This window comes from Ipomoea nil, unplaced genomic scaffold (assembly GCF_001879475.1).
Source record: "Ipomoea nil cultivar Tokyo-kokei standard unplaced genomic scaffold, Asagao_1.1 scaffold2705, whole genome shotgun sequence".
Taxonomy (NCBI): domain Eukaryota; kingdom Viridiplantae; phylum Streptophyta; class Magnoliopsida; order Solanales; family Convolvulaceae; genus Ipomoea; species Ipomoea nil.
The window spans coordinates 259,908-270,949 of NW_017619133.1; the positions used below are offsets into that span (position 1 = coordinate 259,908).

Here is an 11,042-nt window from a genome sequence, read left to right on the forward strand (position 1 = left end):
TAAAAGCTTTTCATAACCAGTGATCTTGTGAAGTGTTTCAAAGGCATATTCATTTCCATACTTCACAACTTGAAGCAGTCTTGTGATTTCTCAAGTGAAGACTCATCTAGACGTCAAGACAAGGCTTCAACCTGTTGGAGAAACATCAGATTATCTTTCCAACATCTCAACTTAGGAAGAAGTTGATAGAGGCGGAGTAAACTCGTGGAGTTGAAAAACCTTTCAAGTGGCTGTCCTGCTTAGTGATCAAGGAAGCCAGCTTGAAGTAGTTTGTACTAGGAGTGATAGTGCAAACCCTTTCACGAGTTGTGAAAGAAAAGTGGAGTAGGCTTGGTTAACAGCCGAACCACTACAAAATCTCTCTCTCCATATCTTTTTACTTTTCGCTATATTACTTTCGTGCATTGCATATCATATCGACCAAACGCTAAGCCTTTTTAATGAAAGTGTGCAAAGTCTATCTAAACTAAAACATTATTTCCGCTGTGCATCGCTCCGAAAGGAATTGCTTTGAAAAATCGATTAGAGTCTATTCCCCATCCCCCCCCCCCCCCCGCCCCCCCTCTCTCTCTAGACTCTCTTTCGACCCTACCGGGACCAACAATCTGTAACACAATTTACAACTCCACAAACACATAAACACATATACAATTCAGGGGTATTAATTAACTTGGATGAACTTTTATAACATTTTTAGATTAAGTAGCACGGAACAAAATATAGAGAAACACAAGATACAAAATACGAAGGAAATGTGCAAATATAAAAACATGTGTGCATTTGTAAATATTTTTATTTAAATATGCATGAATATTAATTGTTTACTAGCTTATTATTTCTAAAAAAAATGTATTTTTTTATTAATTAGAAAACTAATTTGAAATATTTTATGGAGTTTTAATTAGTAAACTTTTTAGAATAAAATGTTAATATAGAAATGGTTACCCTTGAGAGTTTCGTGCTACATAGGTGATTTGCGCCTAGTTCGAGTAGTCCAAATCAAGTCACCCAATTCAAATACCTCCAGTCAATTCAAAAGCACCATCCATGTACTTGAAGTCTTCAATGATATACCCATTGGGTTAACTTGATTGAGAGAAAATGAGTTGCTTAGCGGATGAAACATAAAACTTAAATCGCGTTAAATAGAAAATGATATATCTATCGCATTAAAAAAAATTTAAAATTATACTTTTGTTCATGTGATTAATCACATAAAATTGAAGATTAACTTCTTTTATAGTCAATGAAACATAATTTTGAATTTCGAATTTTAAAAAATGTACTGTAGTACTTATGTAGTTATATGATATTTAATGTTTATCTTTAAACATGACACTGATTTGTTAAAATCCAAATTTAGTGAAGAAATTTGTATATAGGACACAGAATGACACTAGAGGCTATTGAGACTAACATTGTATACATTAGGGGCATGAGAACAAAGGTTGATGAAGAAAATTAACTCAAGTAGGTGATAATTAACTAATTCAAGAATAATGTCCATAAAGAGCAAGAATGATATTTGTAATGAATGCTCAAAGATTACAATTTTTATTTTTGAACAACTTGAAGATTATCATAGTTATGTAGAAATGAGACATGTCTAACCAACATAAATGCACTATTATTTATACAAAATGTGTTTGGACAACTACCCATGCAATCCGAGTGCCCCCATGCGAAACGGGTATTTACAATCACCCTAACTGAGCGCGTTTCACCAATCCAACCTCCTTGCCGATTGATCGTGTTTCGCTGACTCGTCCTCCTTGATCCTGGTCGACTGAATGTAGGCTGGCCCTAAGACTAGTTGTCGGGTTGCCTTGTCTTAGGTCGGGTCTGCTTTTTGTCTCCCAGGTCTGCTGGTCTTCCCTCACTCATTGGTCTGGGTCTAGTATATTCATCAAAAATAATATTAGACATTTCTCGAGTAAGATAAATCTTGTCTAGTGTAACGTTTTATTCACAGATAGATTATATTTTTACTAAAATCAAATAGTTACCTAATTAAAAAGAATTTTATATGCCCAAATATTTCATGATTGCAAGTGGATGGTTCCATAATCCAATTCGGATGGATAAGAAAATGGAGCAAAAACTAGAGGTTGTCCTTTTTCTGCACCGTATATGGCAAGCCACATGCAACAAAACTGCGCCAAAAAGATCAAAGCAAGATAGCAGGAATGTTTAAAGTTGCTGTCTTTCCAGTGAAGAATGAATAAAGTTGCAATCTTGATGGACTGTGTAATAGGATTCAAGCATCCATTACTCCCACGCAGCATCTTCTTCACTTCAAGATCCTGCTTGCAGTCCCTGGTAACTTTCCAAAATGCGCAGAACAAGAAGTGTAGAGCTTCCAGGTCCGCATGCTGGGCTGCTGGAAACTCCTTCGATGATCAAATGCCGCTTGAAAGCAGTGAAAATGGATCTCTTCCTGTATTTGAGACTCTCAGCGCAGAGATTACGCCTGAGACCACTGATTTCTTTGTTAGTGATGCTGAGGGCGACCCTGACTGCCCTTCTGAGGGATTCTCTTCAGTTGGAGAAGCGCTTACTTCTTTGCGTCAAGGAAAGGTTAGTCCATTGCAGCTTACTTGTTCGACAAATTGAGTGTTAGACAATCATTGTATTATTTCCATGTGTTGTTGTTGAATTGAACATCCCTTAGCTTGTAATTGTAATCTGAATCATCATAAGTAAGTTTTGTTTAGCTTATATATCTGAAGTTCAGAGTGTTTGATTGTGTAATCTGTACTACTGTTATAGCAGTAGCGTGGGTGAATCATGGATGAGTGTTTAGGTTGATGAAAATCTTGATTGATTATAAGGCTTATGACAGTGAAAATGTGTCAGAGTGTGATTGTTGTGAATGACGAAAACGATGATGTTGAAGGGAATCTTGTGATGGCTGCTTCCCATGTCAGTCCACAGGCGATCGCCTTCATGATTAAAAACGGATCAGGGATTGTCTCTGTGGGAATGAAAGGGGAGGATCTTGAAAGGCTAAAGCTCCCTCTCATGTCTCCCGAGAATGAAGGTGATGCTTCTGCTCCCTCCTTCGCGATCACAGTGGTACATACAAATCACTCAACTTTGTTTCGTTTTGATTAGGAAACCGTTATTTGTCTGTCTTTGATCAGAAGCTATATATATTAGCTTTAATGTTGTGATCAGGATGCGAAAATAGGGACAACGACAGGTGTATCTGCTGCAGATAGGGCGAAAACTGTGCTTGCTTTGTCGTCTAGTAGTTCCAGGGCGGACGATTTCAGAAGGCCAGGCCATGTGTTTCCCCTCAAGTATAGAAATGGCGGGGTTCTAAGAAGACCAGGTCATACCGAGGCTTCTGTTGATCTGGTTATGCTGGCTGGCAGACAACCAGTATCTGTTCTTTCAGCTATAATTGATGGAGATGATGGTTCTATGGCCAAAATGCCCAGTTTAAGAAAGCTTTCTTTTGACTATGGCATACCTATCATCTCAATAACTGATCTGATTAGGTAAACATTTCATGCATTCTAGTTCAGATAAAGATAGATCAAGCAGCCTTCTTGTTTGCTTCACTATGCACAATCGTTAACAGGTACAGAAGAAAGAGAGAAAAGCTGGTTGAGAGAACTGCTATTTCGCGTTTGCCAACGAAATGGGGGTTGTTTCAGGCTCATTGTTATCGTTCAAAACTAGACACCACAGAACATATAGCGATTGTTAAGGTATGAACAACACTACTGGCTTCGTAAACTAAGAACGTCTATGGTATACTAAGTTGTTTCTAACCATTGCCCTTCAGGGAGACATTGGAAATGGTCAGGATGTGCTAGTAAGGGTTCACTCGGAGTGTTTGACAGGTGACATTTTTGGGTCCAGGAGATGCGACTGTGGAAACCAGTTGGACTTGGCAATGCAGTTGATCGAGGAAGCCGGTAGGGGAGTGGTTGTCTATCTGCGAGGCCACGAGGGTCGAGGGATCGGACTGGGGCACAAACTCCAGGCCTACAACTTGCAAGACTTGGGCCATGACACAGTTGAGGCCAATTTAGAGCTTGGCTTTGCTGCAGATGCTCGGGAATATGGAATCGGTGCTCAGGTTAGTCTGCGGATAACTTCTTATCCCATTTTTGGTTTGATAGAACGGGTTTGAGAACAGCTTTCGTTTCGCTAATTCCAACAGATACTGAGGGACTTAGGAGTACGAACGATGTGTCTCATGACTAACAATCCTGACAAGTTCACTGGTTTGAAGGGCTTCGGGTTGGCAGTTGTTGGGAGAGTTCCAGTTTTAACACCCTACACAGAGGAAAACCGGAGATATTTGGAAACAAAACGAACAAAGATGGGCCATGTGTATGGATCTGATATACAAACTCCTCAATTCATCAAACCGAACGAAAAGAAACAAGACCCTCCACACCAAACACAGGAATATTGAAACCATATATCTTCTGAATTTCACATTTCTTGGAATTCATTATTCTGTTGTGAATTTACTTACACAAAATGGACTTGACAGAGAGAACAAAAAAAAAATTTCTGTTTTCTGGGCTCTCAGTCTCAGCTGCATTGTGGCAAGAATTAAGTGTGAAATTTATTGGACTGATTGGCTAAGAATAAGAAAGCTGAACTAGAATGAAAAGGCTATATCACTCAACTCAATATGAGTTTATCCCATTTACACCACCCCCACCTTAAATATACAAAAATTTCTTTCAAGCTCATCGTCAATGGAGCCGTTGTCGTTTGCCCATATGGCCATAGCACTCGATATTCGAACCTGAAGATATCAACATCTGGTTTCCAACACAGCCTCCAGAAGGAACAGTGCCAAAGTTCAACATAGATGTGGACAACATTTGTGAAGAACCACAAGACATCTCAAAATAAGGCTGTTGTGCATCTGCATCACAGCCTCTGATGGAAACCTGTGGAATGTGAAAGTGTTTGATCTGAGGCGGGTTGCGCCACCTGGGAAGTGGACCGGCTAGCAGGAGTGTCTGGAGAAGCGGCCCGGCCTCGAGCACAGCATTCAGGAGTTTGCCTTTCTCAGGCAAAGGTTTCCCCTTTACAAGACTGTCAATTACCAATGTCCCCTGATCAAGTTCAGGCACCCTGGGAACACTGCCATTGCAGTCCAAAACCAAAGGAGTCTGGTTCTGGTTCAAGAACACCATAGCTTTCGAATCGCCACCGTTGATCGAGAGCTCAGGCGACGACACTGGATCCAACAACGACTCAACCGGGGAAGACCCGTGTGACAAGTAATGGTTCTGGGCATCAGACAGGCTGCAGTTCGATTCTGTCAATCCCGAATTTGCTCTTGCAGGCTTCACAAGAGGGCTCTGATCAGTTTGAACCACCTGAGAAAAGCTGCTGAGAACTTTCTGAATCTGGTTTCTTGCTTCATCTCTTTCCCTGCAAGCAGTGTTCACAAGCTGAACCAGTTGCTTCACATACTCTTTGTTCTTCCTCATCTCCTCCCTGGATTCAACCTTCAACCTCTGCAGTTCAAGAGTTGCATACAGAAGCTTCGTCCTCAACTCATCCATAGACTGCCAAATTACCAAAACCAAGCATTCAAGAATCAGTCAAGTGATGGGAGTTTATAACACAGATGGATAAACTAAAAGGAGAAGAAGAATTTGAAGAATATGAGCAGTAAAATGCAGTACCTCTTGATAGCTCCATAAAGATGTGATTTCCTCCATTAATCTAACTTGACAGTAGCCTTAAACAGTATTCTTGGAAGAAGGGAAAAGAAAGGTTGAATATACAAGGATGGAGAGGATAAGGGGTCTTTTTGAGAGGGGTGTTGTGAGCCTTTTATAGAGGGAAGATGGTCAAATAAGACAAAAGAACCTTCACTCCTTCACAGCACAATAACCATTCCCTATCATGGAAAGAAAAAACTAATTATGGGACTAATTTCATTATGAACATCTTCCTAATTTATACATTTATTTTAATTAATATAAAGTTAAATAAATAAATAAATAAATAAATATATATATATATATATATATATATATATATATATATATATATATATATATATATATATATATATATATATTGCATTCTGTACTAGTATCAAAGTTATATCTTTATTTTATGTCCATATTTTTAGTGCTAATAATTTTGTACATTGTGCTTTTAGAGTTGTACTATATAATTTTTTGAACAAAAATATTCATACCGTTATAACTTCTGTTATCTTTTTCATTATTCTTACCATGCACATGCATCCACTATATATTTTTACAGGATGTGATTACCAATATACTCTTTAAGTATATTTAAAGAAGAAAAAAAAAACTCATTTTCAAATTTTATTCTTATGTTATTTTTTATTTCCACTCTTTAGGGGCCCTTGTCTCTTCTTAGTTCTCACTATTTGAATTTTGAAACAACCCCCCCCCCCCCCCCCCATTTCCCCACCCAACTATATATATATATATATATATATATATATATATATATATATATAGTAGGGTTTCAATGAGAACACTTGCTTAGGTGAGAACGTGAAAACAAATCGTGTACATTCATCTAATATTTTTTAGTGCTCTAGATTAGATTAAGTGTGTGCGAACGCGAATTAAATGTGTGCAAACACACTTAATCGCGTTTGCACACACTTAATCTAATCTAGACCATTAAAAAATATTAGATGGATACACACGATTTGTTCTCACGTTCACACCTAAGCAAGTGTTCTCATATGATCCTCTATATATATATATATATACCAAGTCAAAATTTCCTTAATCATTCCAACAAAAAATGGAAAAAAGCTTTTCTAATTACCTCTCAAAACTGATTATAAGAGCAAACTGTTTCTTTACGCGCTTTTGGCAACTGGTGATAGCTATACTGATGGCTCTGTTTAGTACATAGAAAATTCAGAAGAAACTAGTACATGGAAAACTACTGCTGTGTTTTTGTATCCAAATCTTTTGTATAAAAAATCTTAGAAAAGCTTTACAATGTTGGGAGTTATAACGCTGTGTGCTATCTAATATTGTACATTGTACTTTGTAAATTGTACTATCTCTTATATAAAACATAACATACAACTTTATAAATTTATTTTTTTGTACTCATTGCTACCATCAGATGATTAATTTTGATATGAGTTATTAAGACAGTCTTTACTTAGAGTGTATTTTTGGATAACAACTACAGGACTTTTTGTAAATAAAAGTTTAGTGTAAAATAATTTATACAAGTACTAATACACTTGTGTAAAACATGTTTAAGAATGTAAACATGACAAAAGTTAAATGTAGCGAAAAGTAATGATGGGATTAATCAAGGTTTTTTTTTTTTTTTTTTTTTTTTTTTTCACATATAAAAACATGACAATTATAATTTTCGGCATCAAATGTTTGCTTTTTTTACCCCTAACTTTAGGTACTTATAGTAGTCGCACTGTATACTAGCTGATTAATGTGGAATGTGTAACGAAAAATTGGAAAAAGAAAATAAAAGGCAAATAATGATGACAAGTATATGGAAAGAAGTTATTCTCTTTTAGGGTCATTTTGAGGGAGGAATACAAATTAGAGCAATTAAAGTAGTGACTTTTTGCCAAACATCTTTGTGGTCAAATTGCATAAAATGACTTTTCCAAATGAGAGATAATGAGTTTGAATTTTAGTAAATGCGGTATTGACTCGTTGGACTTTGGTGAAAATATTTTGCATGTGTTGGTAGTATGGTGGAATTGGAATGATTACCAATATTGATGACCCTATAATAAGAATAAAGGTTTAAAAAAAAAATTCAAAAATCAAGGCAATTGATCATAATATTTTTTTTTTTGGTGAATTTGAAGCCCTCAGTGAGAGCCTTCCAATTGATCATAATATAACAACATACAACGCACTAATATGAGGTCAAAGTACCTACGAGATCCCTATACTATAGCATATTTAAAAATTTAGTCCTTATACGTTTTTTTATTCAATTGAGTCCCTGTACTTTAAAAAGTGATACAATTAAGGAAAATAGTTAACGGTGTTAATATTACCGTTAACTTAGGTTACGTGGTGCTGACGATATTTATATTCCTACTCATATATTGCTTTATAAATATTTAAAATTAATTATTTTTACCACCAATCTATTAAATTAGTATGTCCAAAATAAATAATTATTACAATCATGTTTCTAACGAGATTTGGACAATTGTCCTTAGTTTCACCCATTTTTAAAGTAGGGGAACTAAATTGAACAGAATAAAGGTATAATGACTAAATTGAACAAAACACTATAGTATAGGGACTTTATAGGTACTTTGACCCTATAAAAAAAAAAACACTAATCCAAATTTAAAAATCATATTACTAATAAGATGGAGTTATACCTTTTTAATTAGGGAATGTGATTTTTAATTGAAGGAGCAATCAAATTTCATAGTTGTGTTTTAAAAAGTTGTCAACCAAACACTAACATGGCGTTTGGTTGGAATGAAAGAATTATGGGGGAAAGGATTTGTAATTCGGTGGAAAAGAATAAAGTGGAATAAAGTAGAATTCAAATTACGTTGTTTGGGAGGGAGAAATAGAATTATTGGAATTGAGAAGGAAAGAAATGGTATAAAGACTAAAATACCCTTGTGTAATAATAGTAGTAATAATAACCAAGGATAGTAGTGTCATTCATCTATTTTCTCCGGCCCTTTCCCACATCCATTGAATTGCAATTCAACAAAAGGAGAGAATGCAATTCTATCCAACCAAACATTGTAATTGGAGTGACCAAAGAATTGTGTTGAAATTGCAATGCAATTCATGTCTACCAAACAACCCATAAAGTTGTGTTTGGTTTGCACGTGGGAATCAGAATCAAATACTTGGTAATGGTAATGCGTTTTGGTGAAAATATTTTGCATGTTTGGTAATAGGATGAAATTGGAACGATTACCAATATTAATTTTGGTTGAGTATGAGCCTATAATGGGAATAAATGTTTTAAAAATACAAAAAGCAAAAAATTAATGCAATTGATCATAATATAATAACATCCAAAACATCAATATGAACAAAAAAAAAATCAAAACAAAAATCTAAAAGTACTAATCCAAACTTAAAAATTAGATTATCAATAAGATGGAATGATACCCCTTTTTAATTAGGGAATGAAATTTTTAATCGAAGGAGTAATCAAAATCCATAGTTGTGCTTTAAAATGTTGTCAACCAAGCACTAACTATAATTTTGATTCTCATTCATAGTGTGTAAACCCATGAGCCAAACATGTCCTAATTGTGATTTTGATTCTCATTCCTAGTGCGTAAACCCATGAACCAAACATATCCTAAGTAATTTAAACCTTTACTTTTTTGCAAGTTGAAATTTAAAAGGAAAAAAAGGAGTATTTGTTGGAAAAAATAGCATAAAATAGTAGAAATGACTTTTTAAGTGACTATTTTGTGGAATAAATATTGGTGGGGTCCACTTCCGATTTGGGTTAGGTCAAAGTGGATTTGAGTTCTTTGTATATATAGGGAAGGGTTCAGGTGCGTGAATTGTTTCCCGTGCGGTTGTGCGGTTGGATGCACCTTAAGCATTAAAATGGCGCACCTTAAGTACACAAATCACTATGCACCTTAAGCACACAAACAAAGCACCTTAAGAACACAAATCACTCACCTTAAGTACATAAACCTTGCACATTAAGCACAAAAGAAAGCACATTAATTAAGCACAAGACTCACGCACATAAGATTTTAAAATGGCTCACATTAAGCACAAACTCACGCACATTAAGCAGAAAACTCACGCACCTTAAGTACAAATGTCACACACCTTAAGCAAAAAACTCACGCACTTTAAAGTTTACCAACTACTCACATAAGCACAAAACACACGCACATTAACCACAAACTCACGCACATTAAGCACAAAACCAACGCACCTTAAGCACAAAATTCATGCACTTTAAGTTTTAACAACTACACACATTAAGCACAAAACTCACGCACCTTAAGCACAAATCTCACGCACCTTAAGCACAAAACTCACGCACCTTAAATTTGACTTAGATGCAAAAATTACCAAATTACCACCGCATTTTTTTAAAATTTTAGTAATGCTGGACCTTGATTTAAGCAAGATCAATGGTTCAGATTAACTCCACAACCGCTGCCAACGGCAACAGAACCCAATTATATATATATATATATATATATATATATATATATATATATATATATATATATATATATATATATGGGAGTTCACGTGCGGCAGTGCACTTAGGTGCGGCGGTGCGGTCAATTGCAGGCCATTAGATTAGGTAAATCTAATGAATCACATTCATCAAGGCTTCTCTAATATTTTCGCACACATTTTCTCACTACGCGAACTGCAAGGCTAAAGTCGTCATTGGGTACCGAATATGGCAAATCACATTGTTGTGTGTTTTATTTGTGTATTTGGTGCATTATTAGCCTTACACTGGTGTATTTGTAGATTCCCGTTGGTGCCAAGTTCAGGTGCGGCAGCCCTTTCCCGTGCGGTCGGTGCGGCCGCACCAATAGTTATACAAATATACACCATCCATGTTAGAAAATGCACACCATCCAGTGCACAATTAATTTACTTTCTATGAGTGCACAATTAATTTTCTTCAAATTTTTTCTTTTAGTGTCTTTTTTCCCTTGCCTTCTAGTGGTCCTCTTTATGTCTTCAAGTGTTCATTTTCGTGCCTACAAGTACATGTGTGTCTTACTAGTACTAGTGTATAAAAAAGAAAAAAAAATACTTTACATTCCATTGAACTCTTTTTATTCCTTATAGTGCGTGTTTTTAGCCTTCAAATGCACGTTTTGTAGCCTTCAAATACATATTTTCCGATATATTGCACATTTGCAATACATGATATATTTATAATCTCTCATGTATTGCACATTTGCACATTTGCACATTTGCACATTTGCACCTATACGTACAACAAGTAGAGTGGAGTTTCAACATATGTCTTTCCCTCTTATATATGAGTCATACACTCGTACACAACAAATATAAGCCGGAAAGGAG

The 11,042-nt window shown here is 35.8% G+C and overlaps 2 protein-coding genes across 4 annotated transcripts; one reads left to right on the forward strand and one right to left on the reverse strand.

Moving 5' to 3' along the window:
- Window positions 1–2,147: 2,147 nt before the first annotated feature.
- LOC109156429 (monofunctional riboflavin biosynthesis protein RIBA 3, chloroplastic-like) lies at window positions 2,148–4,611 on the forward strand. 2 transcript variants are annotated; one of them, XM_019304294.1, is made up of 6 exons: window positions 2,151–2,577; window positions 2,857–3,075; window positions 3,178–3,503; window positions 3,587–3,716; window positions 3,794–4,090; window positions 4,175–4,611. In XM_019304294.1, exons 1-6 carry the CDS (start codon window positions 2,218–2,220, stop codon window positions 4,430–4,432), a joined length of 1,590 nt encoding a protein of 529 aa, XP_019159839.1. In that variant the 5' UTR covers window positions 2,151–2,217; the 3' UTR covers window positions 4,433–4,611. The 2 variants fall into 2 exon arrangements, with proteins under 2 accessions (XP_019159840.1, XP_019159839.1); XM_019304295.1 differs by lacking the exon at window positions 2,857–3,075 and having other exon boundaries at window positions 2,148–2,577.
- LOC109156431 lies at window positions 4,569–5,918 on the reverse strand. 2 transcript variants are annotated; one of them, XM_019304297.1, is made up of 3 exons: window positions 5,670–5,918; window positions 5,467–5,549; window positions 4,569–5,412 (listed from the first exon to the last, which is right to left on the reverse strand). In XM_019304297.1, exons 1-3 carry the CDS (start codon window positions 5,703–5,705, stop codon window positions 4,722–4,724), a joined length of 810 nt encoding a protein of 269 aa, XP_019159842.1. In that variant the 5' UTR covers window positions 5,706–5,918; the 3' UTR covers window positions 4,569–4,721. The 2 variants fall into 2 exon arrangements, with proteins under 2 accessions (XP_019159842.1, XP_019159841.1); XM_019304296.1 differs by having other exon boundaries at window positions 4,569–5,549; window positions 5,670–5,915.
- Between the last annotated feature and the right edge of the window lie 5,124 nt (window positions 5,919–11,042).

Excerpts from the sequence above, each read along its gene's own strand:
- LOC109156429 (XM_019304294.1), top strand. The coding sequence starts at position 2,218 with ATGAATAAAGTTGCAATCTTGATGGACTGTGTAATAGGATTCAAGCAT. Across the intron at positions 3,076-3,177 it reads CCTCCTTCGCGATCACAGTG|GATGCGAAAATAGGGACAAC; the intron begins GTACATACAAAT and ends TGTTGTGATCAG. Across the intron at positions 3,717-3,793 it reads AACATATAGCGATTGTTAAG|GGAGACATTGGAAATGGTCA; the intron begins GTATGAACAACA and ends ATTGCCCTTCAG.
- LOC109156431 (XM_019304296.1), bottom strand. The coding sequence starts at position 5,705 with ATGGAGGAAATCACATCTTTATGGAGCTATCAAGAG. Across the intron at positions 5,550-5,669 it reads CTTTATGGAGCTATCAAGAG|TCTATGGATGAGTTGAGGAC; the intron begins GTACTGCATTTT and ends GTAATTTGGCAG.